Below are 15,008 nucleotides of genomic sequence, written 5' to 3'. Positions count from 1 at the left end.
CTAAGCTCTGTTGGAAGCCACCCAAGAATATGCAAGAGAGACTGGAGAACACCAGTGGTGAACAACATCCACCAATCACAGTTACCTGAACAGAAGGTGAGAGGGCAGATGCCAAATGGCAAAGTGAGTGGGCCATGGGGCAATGGTGAGCCTCGCCAAGCGAGGAAATATACTGCCAATGTGGATATGACCCATGGAGGATCTTGGGGATGAGCAGAGCCAATGGACAAGTTTTTTAGAGCACCTCATCATTCTGCCACCCTGGATTTGGGCCTACACTTCATTAGAGCATAAGTGTCCCTGAGAGTCCTTACTATACTGTTCTCACAATGTCAAGGACATCTCGGTGAGCTGATTGCTGACAAGTCAGAATGGAGAGCATCTGGCCATGATTATGGTTCCCTGTGAGCAAAGCAAAGCAGATCAGTCTGCCATAATTCAAGGGCCCAGTAAATGAAAATTTAGACCATTTCCTGAAGCATTTCAGGCAGTTAACTCACTCAGATATAGCAAGTTTGCTCCTTGCCATGTAGCAAGTTAAAACACAGCTGGCTCAGATTGAGGAAAATAGCAAAGATGCACATAACCTATGGCACTTGTACAACCAGTTGTGATTACAGGAAGGTGTGCTGTCCTATTGTTATCAACCACTTACAGCTGTTGGTCTTCATAGCTTTAAGGCACGAAATTGTCCAGATTTTGCATAACACAATGACTGGAGGGCAATAAGATGTTACTCATAATTGTTGCTAAAGTTTAAAGGTGATTCTTCTGGCTGCATTCAAATTGATATATTCAGCACTGTTGTGAACACTGTATAGCATATGTCACTGAGAGAAAAATTCAACTTACACAGGGTAGCTACAGCAAAAAATTATTGGTTCTCCTATAGATAGAATAGCCTTTGATGTTGTTGGTCCACTCCAATAAAGTAAAAAGAGAACACCTCTGTTTAGTCATGGTCATCAACTACTTCCCAAATGGGGTGGAGGTTTATCCAAGGGATGAAATTTCAGTGCATTCTAAGTCTGATGCACTGGCAAAGCACTGGATAACCCAATTAGAAGCACCAGAAGAAAGCTAGAGGTATCAGGGAACTAACTTTAACAACCCCATGTTCTCTTAATTGTGTAAAGTGTTATGTGTGGTGAAGATGCACACTTCATCTTATCATCCCCAGCCTGCAGGTTTCATGGAAAGAAAGATAACTCTGCCAAGTACTTACATTATGGTATACTGCACAACTGAACAGAGATCCATAGGTCCTTCATTGAATATGCTAACATATGGTTGAACAGCCTTGCTCCCTGCAAATGTGATGATCCTCCACCAAGAACTGACATCCCACAGTGTTCACAGGAATATGTGGATTGGTTAAGATCTGTGTTAGTTGATGTACATGAGTATGCACATAAAAGGAAGAAAGAATGCCATATGATAGAATAGCTGCTACAATAAGATAGTGAAAGAATGAATGTACCATAGTGAAGACTAGATGTGGTTTTGATATGTGCTAGCAGCACAGAAACCTTATGTTTCCATTAATGTATGAGTTACAGCTCTCAAGAGTATGCAAAATCACATAGTACACATTGATTAACTGTGACCAATGAACTTCTGAAGAAGTGACTTGAGGAGATAGTTGAGTGTGATGAAGATGAAATCACTGTTTTGTCCCACTCCAAACATAGAGATGAGGAGACATGGGCTGAAAGTATTTATCTGGCTTCTCAGGATGAATAAGATGAGGAAATGCTGGATCTGGAGGTGAGACTCAGCTCTGAAACTCCACAGAACTGACGATGTCAACTTCTCAATCAATATGGCTGGGATTATACCCAATCATCAGAACTAAGATGATCATTAGGTCAAGCACCTGATGACTGAAAGAAAATGGCAATCCTTGCTTTTCAAACTATCAAGTGATAATCACTATATATATACATATACAGTGACTTTCATTTGATTTAACACAAAGCTAAGAACAGCTGAAGGAAGCAGATGTAATCCCTAGTACATCAACACTTTGCACAACTGAACATTATATCTAGAAATTCTAAATCTCTACTTAAAGGTGTTGCAACCCTTCTCTCCTGACCTATCAAGTGGTATTATAACATATAGTGTATGTTCTAAATTTTATGACTGCTACTTGATTATCTCAAGTTAGGATGGTTTATAAGTCATAAATTTAGCTCAAATGAAAGGGCTTTGTGACCCTTAGTTTGCAAGCTCTCAAACAGAATTTCACTATAAGAGATATCAATAGGATATAAGATGATAGCTACTCAATTAACATAGTTTAGTGTCAGTGGATGAAATACCTAATGCATCAACAGTATGCACAACTGAAGATGAAGTTAAATGAACTTTGCAACCCTTGCTTTCTGAACCAACAACTAGTTTTTAAATTCTCCGAGAGTCATTAAACTGATCTAACCAAGTAGCAAAAGCTCCACAGAGAATACCACATAATACTTTCTAGATCTTTGTTGTCAGTACGCTTAAAACATGTACCACTTCTCCATATGCAGTGAGGGAATTGTGTTTCATTTAAGTGTATATGAATATATTATATAGTAACAGCATCTTTCTACACTGAAAACATATTTCTGATACCAGTAGTCAGGTGGTCATCTTGTATGTATATGTTAATGACTGTTTATAAAACTTCTGCACCACAAAAATGCCTGGAGCCAAGAATTTTTACAATACTCTCCAACAGCAAATTTTATACTTTTTGAGACTGTTGGAACAATCATCTTCGAAGGTAGGCCAGAAACTCTCACATCATATTCAAAAGTAAATGTCTTCATAAAAGTCTGTTTGTTTGTTTGGAATTAAGCACAAAGCTACACAATAGGTTATCTGTGCTCTGCCCACCACGGGTATCAAAACCCGGTTTCTAGCACTGTAAGTCCGCAGACATACCGCTGTGCCACTGGGGGGCCATAAAAGTCTGATTTCATCCTCTTATTTGTCAGCTAAAACATTTTCATCAAAGTTTCAATAAAGAACTGCAACATTCATCACATCGTCTTATGCGCTGCACAGTACGGGCTATTTGCTGCCTACGGGGTATATCTTCCATTGACATGGTACAACCCTGACAGAAATTTGTAACAAGCAGGATTCTTCAAACATTTTGAGAATAATTCATGAAGCCAAACGTATCTATAATGATTTCCTTAGAGCCTTAAAAAATAAGAAAATTACAGCACTACAACAAAATAATGGCCTTAAAACCATACACCAAATCCAACACTTTTAAACAGTGCTGTCAACGTAAATTTTCATAATGGCCCTTTAAGATTTTCACACAATATACCTTCAGAGAATGAAAACAAAACAATGGAAAAACAGGCCTACAAACCTATTACAACAACCCCTACAGAGAGATATACACTTCCCACATTCAGATGTTCACCTAACAATTTGAGAGGCGAACCTTTTAATTTTATAGGGCAGGTCTCAGACATACCTACTTTGTATACAACCACTATCCCTCCACTTGTAGCCAACAACCCAGGAACTACTACCTCAGACATCGTATACAACCACTATCCATGAATACTTTCTTTTCTAAAAGACACTACCCTGATTCTCTCATCCATACAGTCACCAAAGCTAGCTCATATACCCAGGAGAAAACACTCAACCCTACCAAGAAAGAACACATCGATCATATTCCACTTGTGCTAACATACCATCAGACCAATAAGAAGATCAAAGATATTATACTAAACAATTACACAATACTTACTGAAGACCCTACCACTAAATCTTTTTTCAAGGACCCGCCTATTATTTCTTATAGACATGACAAAAACCTAAAAGAAATCCTGGTGCATAGTAACCTTAAACAAAAACTAAATGGTATTCCAGGCACTCACACATGTAAATGAAACAGGTGTGTCGCCTGTCCACATATAAACAGGACTACATAAATACGAAGAAAGAACACAACTTTCAAAAACAATAAAATGGAAAAATAGAAATCTATAGGAAAGAAAAGCGTTCATTTAAACCAGATGTATGTAGGGTTCCCAGATTGCAGATGAATCTTGTTTACAGTCGTTCTTTTTTGTGAATGTATTTTGGAGCACTAATAAGTCCAAGGATCAAAAAGTCCTCAACTGTATGGTTGTTGATGGTGAAATGTTTGCCTATAGGTGTATCTTCAGTTTAATATGGTTTAGATGTTCTCGTGCTCGATCACCAAGTTGGAGGCTTGTTTGTCCAATGTATAAACTATTGCAAATTATACAGTAAATGATACATTCAGTGGTACATGTAAAGGACTGTCTTATGCAATTTTAATTACTATCTGTTTTATCTTTTCAGGACTTGTAATTTTTAAGTAATAGATGTAATTTTGCTTAGAATTTTCACGTTCAACATTCAAAATACTATGCATGCATGTTCTTTGAATTCTGCACATGCACTTTTGTTGTAAACTGTGTGATCTGACGAAGAGCACTGGCTGCAAACATCATCCTTCCTTAAATAAATATAAAAACTTGGTGATTGTTCAATTTTAATTTTTTTTATGAACGGTCAGGAACCAATATTTAGCTGTGTTTGTCACTCCAGTTAAATACCCAGAATACATATTTTTTTCTAAACTTATGAGGTAAACAGTGAGCTTTAATTTTAACCATTGTGTGAGTAGTTATCCATCACAGCCACTTGTTATCATTTATATGAAGTACAGATATAAAGTTCACATATTTAGGAATTGTTATTATAGATAATGGAAAGTGCAACACAGAAATTAAATGAAGGATCCCAATTGCTAAAAGGTTCGTAACCACTTGAGTGTATCTCATGAATTAGAATAATAAGATTCAAGTCAGGTGCATGATGCTGAAATGCTGTGTATGATCATCTTTGTCATGTGCTAGAAAGATAGTTATCTCAGCAGTGTTAGCATGGCTTGTAAGAAGGATGCTGCAGATTAAGTGGACTGAAAGAAAGACTAATAATGCATATGGACAGACAGGGAACTATTGCCAAAGTAGACACACAAAGTATCTTGGGCATGTAACGTACAGAAGTGGCCTGCTGATGAATACTCTTAATAAAAGGCTAGTGATGGAAATTGTAAGAATAGACAAGTGAGATACTTTGGCATTGTAGCATGAGGAGGTGGTCTTCTGATATAAACCCCAACAGAATACATAGAAGAGAAAATGCAACGAGAAAATAAAGACAGAAGAGGTTAGAGAACATTAAGAGGATGACTGTATTGTCATCCTCAGAAGTAATTTATTTCAGAAGAGATAGAGAAAGATGAAGAGTCACAGCTGCCAACCTTCAAAACTGAGAAGGCACACTTTATTGATTTCCTATGGCTTATTTTGCTGTCTAGTTTTTGTTTTTTAAAATATATTTTGGAATATTGTACTGTAGCTTCATTATGCCATCAGCAAATGTGCCTTAATGTTAAGTTGCTACAGGTTTAGATGTGAGCATGGAAGTAGCTATTAGTAAGCAATATGAAACAGTGATTTACTGTTTACCTCATAAGTTTAGAAAAAAATATGTATTCTGGGTATTTATTAGTAAGCAATATGAAACAGTGATACCTAGCAGATATTGAGTAAAAAATGTTGAATGTCAAATCAAGTAAAGCAACAAAAAAAAAAGGTTTCAGTAACGGAAATATCTTTTACTACAGCAGAAGCATTTCCTAATTAGAATACAATCACGATACAGTGGAAGAAACAGCTTGTAATGTAACATTAGTAAACATCTTTTACTACAGCAGAAGCATTTCCTAATTAGAATACAATCACGATACAGTGGAAGAAACAGCTTGTAATGTAACATTAGTAAACATCTTTTACTACAGCAGAAGCATTTCCTAATTAGAATACAATCACGATACAGTGGAAGAAACAGCTTGTAATGTAACATTAGTAAACATCTTTTACTACAGCAGAAGCATTTCCTAATTAGAATACAATCACAATACAGTGGAAGAAACAGCTTGTAACGTAACATTACCTTTCTGAAGATTGTTTTACTGATGCACAATTTACTTGAGAGATGCTCCACATTCTGTGAAATATAAACATTATTTTTATTGTAAAACACAATCAGTTAATACAGGACACAAACTACTCAGACTGCATACTTAGTGATATACATATAAAGATAACAGATGTATTACAAGTATACTTTTCAAAATAAATGGTATTTGCTGCAGTCTATTTGGAAATTAAATGTACATTATGTTTTTACAATCCAGATAATATGTTCTTTACTTTGATTACTTAGGCAACCATAATCACATACGTAATGACTTTATATATACGAATAGGATCACCTTAAGTAGCTTTTTTATCATAAAGAAAAAATAACTTAAATATGTTGTAAGTGATGTGTTTTTTGTCTTATAACCATATTTGTCACATGAAGATGAACAGCTACAAAAACAAAATCTCACCTAAACTCTTGTTGAAGAAAACTAATTATCTCATGAATAACTCTTTTATACTGTTCTGTCGATTTATCTGATCCCACTATTGTGATTTTTTTCAGTTTTGGTCTTGCACCAGAATATTCGGAAATCCTACAAGTCATAAAACTTACATAAGTCACACATGCTCATGTATATACATCTCTTATTACTCAATGGACAAGTACATACAGATATAGGAGGGTACTCCTTACATCAGTCTTAATATAACTAGTGCTAAGGTGAAAGATATTGTTTCAACTAGGTTTTTCATAGGTTTCTGCTGCAAACTGAATATTATCTCCTGAATATTGAACAGTTGTTGCAACAGTTGTCTAGACAAAACAACTGGCTGTGCAGCAATGAATCTTTCAACAACATAAGAACCAAGTGGAACTTCTTTAACATTATTTAACAATTATATCTCTGGAAATAAACCTTTAACTCAAACATCTCATTACCCTACAAAAGGGGAAGTTAAGGAGGTTGATTTAGCTTGGCCTTTGGACATATAATAATTTTATGCATATGTTTTACAACATATATAACTAAGACAGATAATCACATATTTTGAAAAGGCACCCTAAAAACATTGAAACTGAAAAAGGTCAAACAGTCCCAAAATTATTATTACTTCTGTGAGTATATCCCAAAATCTATCTTGAAGCAAATGTGTTAAATATAAGGATGGATGAATTTCAAGGTAAAAAAAGTTTAAATAAAAATTCAAACATAGTAATTTTAAATAAAATTGATTTTACTAATAAAGATAAAGACATTTTAAATAACAAGACTAGATTTCTGAAATTGGAGGAGGATTCATCTAAGACCACAGAAGGTAAATACACAGAAAATAAATCTCATATAAAGATGGTTTTCTGGTTACAGCAATTGTTTCATATAATAACATACATGACTATAAACTTGCTGATTCTCTAGTAACACTTTGGAACCATTAACTAGTAAAGAATATATATGAAAGATAATATTGATTTTTATTAAGAAATACGTGATCTAAGCTTTGATAATATGTACTATGCTAGTTATGGTATGTCAGGTTTTTATGTATTTATGGGCCAGATTCTTAACAGTAGGTGTCTGTGACTTGTTGGCAATAAATTTCAACAATAAGAAAACAGTATACAGTCCACTTGTTTTAAGATACTATATTAAAACAAGTCAAATGTATATACAAATGTTCATTACATCGTTGTATCCAGAGCTTTAAGTAATTGTTTCTTTTTTGTAAAGTTCCACACAGGCTAGTTCAGTTACTTTAGAACACAATTTGAAAAGAGAAATTATTCTTCCTGCTCTGTTATTACAATACAGTCTCTGATAATTTCATTTTAAAGTTATTATTTTCCTATACTGAAAATATATTTCTAATTGGCACTTACTTCCTCTTACACTGTAGCTATTTTTGTTCAGTGCTGCCCTCTATATGCAAAACTGTTTTCACATGCCACAAGCCTTGAATTCCCATCTACCCCATTACCATTATCAACGTGGTTTACTGAGTCTCACATTAAGTCATCATGCAACAACTATCCACCAATAGGACTGTCCCTCCTGATGCATGTGACTCACTCTATTCAATTCCACCAAATTATCACTTTGAGATTAGGCAGAAAAGAACGCACTGGTTTTCAGTGTGGAGGAAGGGTGGGATGTGTGACAAGAGGTAAGTATATATTAGAAATATATTTTCAGTATAGGAAAAAAGTAACTTTTGATACAGTACCTTACCTCTTCTCACATGTGTAGCTAGAATCTCACATTGAATAGGAACTGGTGAGAGGGACAGAAAGAAGTATCCTTTGAAAGTGTCTGAAGAGCACCCATGAAGTGTGATCCCCATTGGGAGAGGAACACACATAGGAGATCACACAACTTCTGTACCAGGTATATTCTGTACTCAGTGTGGAAATAGGTGTCACATACACAGATAGAAAGTGGGAGGAGCACAACCAAAAGTGAGAGAAAAAAATGGGTGGGTTTGAATCTGAACTACAATATATCGGAATCTCAATCCCAGTAAAGAAAGACTGTAGAAAAACCATTTACAGACAGGAATGTAGGAGAAGCTAAAATGGATGTGCCCAAGGTCTAGTGGGGCTAGGGTCTGACAGATCATATGTGGCTGGTCAACTTCAGTCTAAATCTAAGCAGCGTTGAAACCAATAGGAATAGGGCTGAGGATGACAATTGCACTAACATGGAGGTAATAAGGGAAAAGATATTTCCTGAAAACTCCTCAGAGGAGCTGTGGAGTGCCTCAGGAAGGAGGTATATGGTGGATAAGTACTGTAAGAGAGCTGTAAGTGTCAGACAAAGGCGAAAAATTTGGACATGGGAGAAATGTATAGGACTGTCAGGGTCAACCTTCACACTGGCAAAAGTGACTCCAACTGCTGGGAATCAAGAAATGGTTAATCAGCCTGATGATAAGTGAAAGCTTAATGATAAGAAGCCTGTGCATGGTGGGTGAGGCAAGCTAGCACCAGCTCTCAACTGAGAAACAAAATGCTCAGCATGAACCCTGATGTCAGGAGGAGGAAGGAAAATAAGATACTTTAAGGATGGAGTGTCATGTAATAAGGAAGGAAGAGGATCATAGAAAATTGGTGAAATCAATAAAACAGAATACATCTGAGAAATCATATCGAAAAAGGCTGAGTTAGGCCTAGCAGATTCCACAGGAAAGGCATGGTATAGTTAGATGGAGATAAAAGGCTGTCAAAATCCTTCTTGTCATAAATAGGCTTGTATGATTCCAGAAGAACCCAAACATTGTAGAGAGAAGAAGGTTGAATCATATAACAGTCATTCTCCCAATGAATGATAGCCAAAAAATCCTCAGTTGAGATCCCCAGACCTGAAGCCTGTGTAATGGCACTTGAAGTAGTGGTAAGAATATCATAAGTTGTAACACGAACTTCAGAATTCATCTTAAACTGGGAAGAATTGAAAAGGCAAAAAAAAAAGATAAACAAGGTAAGTTATCATGGCAAAATACGACAGAAAAACCACCTGTAACAAAGGAATAATTTAGTTAAATCACTACTTCGCACACAAAAAAAAAATCAATGAACACATGATGAAAGCACAATTGAAAAACATCTGCACTAGATCAGTAGAATTAAATAGACAGAGTCAGGTGCATCAGAGGGTATGTCACACTACTACTGGTGGAGGGTTGTCGCATGATGAGTTACATGTGAGATGCTGCGAACCACGTGGGGTAAAGGGGGGTTCAAGGATGTGGCATATGAAATTTTTTTTAGCATATAAAGGGCAGCATGTAAGGTACCATATTGTAATCATTACTATAACTGTTAGTTACCACAACTGTAACCAGAGCCTTATATAATTGTCTCTTTTTTTTGTCAAAGTCCACATGGGCTAGTTCAGTTACTTTAGAACACAACTGTCAAAACAAATTATTTCTTCTCTACTTCGTGATCACAATACAAGCTGTGATAAGTTCACTTTAAAAATTGCCTCAGATCTATATGCTCTTTATTGCTAAATTCACATTCATCCAGTCTAGATCTATCTATATAACTAACTTGCTTGAACTACATTTTGGATGCACATTTATAGCCTAACAGAGGCCTTGAGCATTTCACACACTATGAGATATCATGATACAATAATACTCAATTAAAACAACGAGAAAAACTTAGAAAGTTCTAGTAAAATGGGGCAATAATATAACAATCACCAACTGACAACAACTAAATTACAAAACATATCAATCGTAAACAGTTAGATAAACAAACTTGCGATAAACTACTGCTCCTAAGAATATGTACATGTAACACTCGCACTATACTTAAACCAGCTAATTCATAAGAAATGAAAATTATTAGAAGTGTGTACCACATGAATAATGATTTTATATTTTAAACTACTCACCAATAAACGTATATTTGTTCAATACCTGAGTCTATTGCAAGTGGGATGCAGTTAGTACTGACACACCCTCAGTAGTGCAGAGCGTAATATGAACATTACATAAACCTTTGCATTTTATGAAGTTTAGCATCTCAAACTTCAAAAGGGTTCACAACTTATGACAGGCTTGATAATCTTCTTTGTTTAAACCATTAAATTATATAATGTATATTGATGATACTTTCATTATTTTTGAAGTTTCTAAATAGGTCAATAGTTTTTACTATTTCAACAATAAACAATAAGTTCAAAGATGAAAATTTACAAATTTATCAGCTTTTACTTTAGACATCTTTATTCACAATAAAAATGGAAAATTTAATGTGAACTATTTCATGAGAAAATCTAGCTGAGCTTTTACAAGTTTATATTTTACATTTGATAATTTTTTTACCATTTTCCATAAAGAAGAACCTAGTAAAAATCCTTATTCATAAAGCATACAAAATAACCATATGATTTCTTCCATAAAGAACCTGAAAATATCAAAATGTTTTAAGTTAACTAATAATGCCTCTCCAATAAGTGTAATAAATAACAATTTTTATAACTATTTTAATGGTATGATCTTTCCTAGACAGTCAAACTGGAAGGTTGTTAAAAAGAAAATTGTTATCTACTACCAAATACAGACAAACAAGCAAATTTTAATGAGATGTCAATTATGTAAAAGTTTTTCATGTTTAAAGATGAAATATCTACATTCAAAACTTTAAAAGTTAAGAATAAAAACTGAATGTCTTTTATAATATAATGCCAGTTTCCTGATACCTTTGGAAAGTCATACACAGAGTATTTTGTTAATTAGATTTAAACATATATTCAAAAGGTTTTTCATCTCTCCTACTTTAATTTCATATAATTCACAACTTCTGCATATTGTGCATTCTTCAATGCAATTAGCTATCTGCCTTTGTGGCATGTATTTACACTTACTAAATTATCTTGCACAGTGTGCAGGATAAGCCATGTTACATATTTATAAGGTGCAAAGACTTATTTTCTCATTTTCATAATTTGTAAGGCAAAATTTTTCTGTAGCTCCAAGGTTTATTTATCTTAATTATTATTGAATAATTTTAAAGTTTAACACTTATATCTGCACTCAATATTATCATATTTCAATGTATAATCACATTACGCAATCTTCTACAGGTAATAATAATGACATTAAAAATGCACGATTAGGACAAACAACATTTTGGATGACAGATAATAAGATCGGCACAGTTCCGCTTTACTTACTTCAAAGCTAGCTCTTCAGGTACTTGCTTAGGAACTAAAGGTTTTGACAAACAAACATCTATTTGAATAAAGGAGCAATGATCTACATACTGCTGGCCTATGGTGGAACTTAAAGGAGACAACGTACTTCCACGAGATGTCTGTAAAAGAAAGAAAAATGGGCAACTTTACAAGAAAATAACAATATTTCATAGATCATTGTAGCAATTATAACCAAAAGCACAAGATAAAACAAATATACTTAAAAAATATACAAAGTATTAGTCTTCAAATAAAAAACAACAAAGCAAAATAGGAAATTCATTGCAGTTCAGATGTAGGATGAGTAAACTATTAATGCAGAATGGTTTTTCTAGCCAGGTGGAAATGACAACAAATAAACTAAAGATTTGTATCAGAGACCCGCTGTCCTAGTATGTGATTATGTGGCATATATATATATATAAATAGTACTATAATAATTATTCTGAATATATATGTAGGTTTCACATAAAAGTGTCCTTCAGCAGTTGTACAGGTGATGTATAAAGGCTATAGCGCAACCTCTTTGTAGTAAGAATGATCAGTCACATGGTAACATGTCACACTAGGTAAAAACATGGTTTCTTTGAGTTTAAGACCCCTTAGATTTAACAGCCTGGTAAATGATCAGAAATTGACAATGAATATCTAATAGAAGCAACAGTTTGATGTAACTTTCAGAACACACATTATGTTTGTTTTGCACAAACAATAAAGATTGTTCTTTTGCTTCATACTTATTATTCTCGTTATTCTGTTTAACATTGATTCAGTTATGTAAAACATTTAGTACTACTGTGTAATCACTATCTTCATTGAATCTCCTGTTATTCTAAGAATCTATCTAGTGAACTGAAACTTACATTAAGTTCACCTATGAAGATGGGTAACAAGAAAATTTGGTGCCATGACTGCAAGAAAATTGTTATCGTTTGCTATTAGCTGCTGAAGTGTGTACTGCCCATTACATGAACTATTGTATTATTAAGTTAAGAAGGTTTTCAAGTTTTAGAAGTGGCATTTTTGCAAACTAGAAGGGCTTATGACAGATAGGAAGAGTCTGTCACTGATGGGAGGTGATTGTCCAAGATGTTGGATTTCACCAAGGCAGTACAGGTCCATGACTTTGATCTCATTAATTGCGACCTATGACTCAGGCGAGAGAGCTGCCATAAACCAAACATCCAAATCTTTCAATTGAGTTCTTCTCCAAGTGAATGATCTTGGTGCAAGGGAAACACAAACTGAGGACTGAAGAGGTGGTTTGACATCTCGTGAGCCTGAGACAGGGTATGCCCCAAACTTTGGATGGAAGCACAGGAGAATAATGAGAGACTGGTAGTATCATTTGATGACATCATCTACCAACCAGAGTCATCTCCTGGCTCCAGAATTTAGGTCCAGTAAGATGAAGAAAGAAATGCTAGTAGTTGTTTTAAAAGCAAAGATGAAGCCATATGAATGATGTTCAATTCAGCACATATTTTGTGAATCAACACACTTTCATTAGTTTTGAAAATTTTTTTCCTTTACTACACTTCCCAAAATGTTTGGCCATAGGTATAAAGTCACAGTCTTGTAAACAGTGGCAAAGAATGGATGACTGATTATATGGGATATTTTGCACATGCTCTTTAGTTCTAGAACTCAAACAATGAACTGCAGAGCCCAACATAGCCATAGTTACACCTTGGAGATGTAAATTTATAAATGACATAATTGTGATGGTTTTTAGGAATCCTGTCTTTAAATCTAAAGTAATTACTTAAATGGCATATCTGTTTAAAAACAATTCTAAGCTGAATTTAAAGATAAACTTTTTTATTCAAAATCATTTTTATTTTTTTTTCTATAACTCTATAGCATGTTCACCTGTAAATGTTAAACTATTTCTTTACTATTAGCACATTTACTGATTTTAAACGTGTCCAAAGCTCTTAAATATTTCTTAACAATACTGTCAATCAACTATAAAAAGAAAACTATTTTTCTGTAAGACAACCTTCATATTTTTCACTTCTTCATGAAATCCAGAAAACTGTTATAAACCCAATGCATTAAATTATAAATTAACTTCTTTTTAAATTAAAATGGTAAAAAAACTGTCAAAATGAAAATACTGCCCACTAAATGTTGGTTTATGGTAACACTTAGTCCCAAAACTTTTTACCAAATTAAGTATTTTAGTTGTTTTGGTTTGGTTTTTGATTTCACAGAAAGCTACTTGAGAGCTATCTGCACTAGTCATCCCTAATTTAGCAGTGAGGGAAGGGTAGATAATCATCCACCACCAACTTTTGGGCTACTCTTTTACTAACGAATATTGGGATTGACTGTCACATTATGACACCCCCAAGGCTGAAAGAGCGAGCATGTTCAATGATGTGTATTTGAACCTACAACCCACAGATTGCGAATCAAGCTCCATAAACACCAAGCCAAACTATTTTAGTATCCAAAAATGGTACGGTTTTTGCAGTTTGTTCTTCAATCATAGATTAAATATTACTAAGTTGGCTATTCAAGTAATCTTTAAATTCATAAACATCAAATTTATTTTTATACTTCACAAATGTGTCATCAACATTCTGTCATATAAAGGTTTAAACTTTACAGGACAACTTTCTAACCACCTTTGCTCATGATAACTTAAAAACAAATTAGCTAAACATTGTACAACCCTTAAACCTATAGACACTCTTATCAATTTGTTCATAATAACAATCATTGAAAAAGAAAATAGATTCTTTGGTAACAAATTCCAATAATTTAATGAAAATAGATTTTGCTATACTCCTAATGATATCCAACTTGTGGAAAATGAAATTACTACTTAATGTTATTAGTTTCTTTAACAGTAAATGTTTATACAAAGACTAGATGTCTAAACTTGCAACATAGACAGGTTCATCAGAAACTAATTTAAAGACATATTTAGAGGATGTATAACTATTTGTTAATGTCAGTTCATTAGTTAGATGAGGTTCAAAAAACCACACTAAAAACCTCCTAATTTAAGTGTGAAAGAACCTATACATGACACTATCATTTTTATAGAACAATTTGTGTACCTTAGCTAACCCATTGAATATTCCGTAATGTGAACCAACTGGTCAAATTTCATTATAAATAGTTTCAGATATTAACCCTTCTTTCTTAATTTTTAACAGATAATTTTATAAACATCTTTCTCTTAAAGCTGTAGGATAAGATTCTAATTTCTTAAATTTAATATTATCATTTAAAATAGTTAAAGCTTTCTCTACATAACCTTTCTTATTCAAAATTACTATACCATTACTTTAACTAGTTTAATAAG

General features: G+C 34.0%; 1 protein-coding gene across 1 annotated transcript in view; it reads right to left on the bottom strand.

The window, feature by feature from the left end:
- LOC111088893 (cilia- and flagella-associated protein 70-like) overlaps positions 1 to 11,808 on the bottom strand; it is a gene marked incomplete at both ends in the record, with an annotated part of 72,555 nt that extends 60,747 nt beyond the window's left edge. The window contains 3 exons of the mRNA XM_022400124.1: positions 6,010 to 6,063; positions 6,452 to 6,577; positions 11,669 to 11,808. Of these exons, the coding sequence (XP_022255832.1) occupies positions 6,010 to 6,063; positions 6,452 to 6,577; positions 11,669 to 11,808 (320 nt within the window). The remainder of the gene's footprint in view (positions 1 to 6,009; positions 6,064 to 6,451; positions 6,578 to 11,668) is intronic.
- Positions 11,809 to 15,008: the final 3,200 nt, after the last annotated feature.

Source organism: Limulus polyphemus, unplaced genomic scaffold (assembly GCF_000517525.1).
Source record: "Limulus polyphemus unplaced genomic scaffold, Limulus_polyphemus-2.1.2 Scaffold4671, whole genome shotgun sequence".
Taxonomy (NCBI): Eukaryota; Metazoa; Arthropoda; class Merostomata; order Xiphosura; family Limulidae; genus Limulus; species Limulus polyphemus.
The sequence above is the reverse complement of the archived record's forward strand: the minus strand, read 5'-3'. Positions and strand labels throughout refer to the sequence as shown.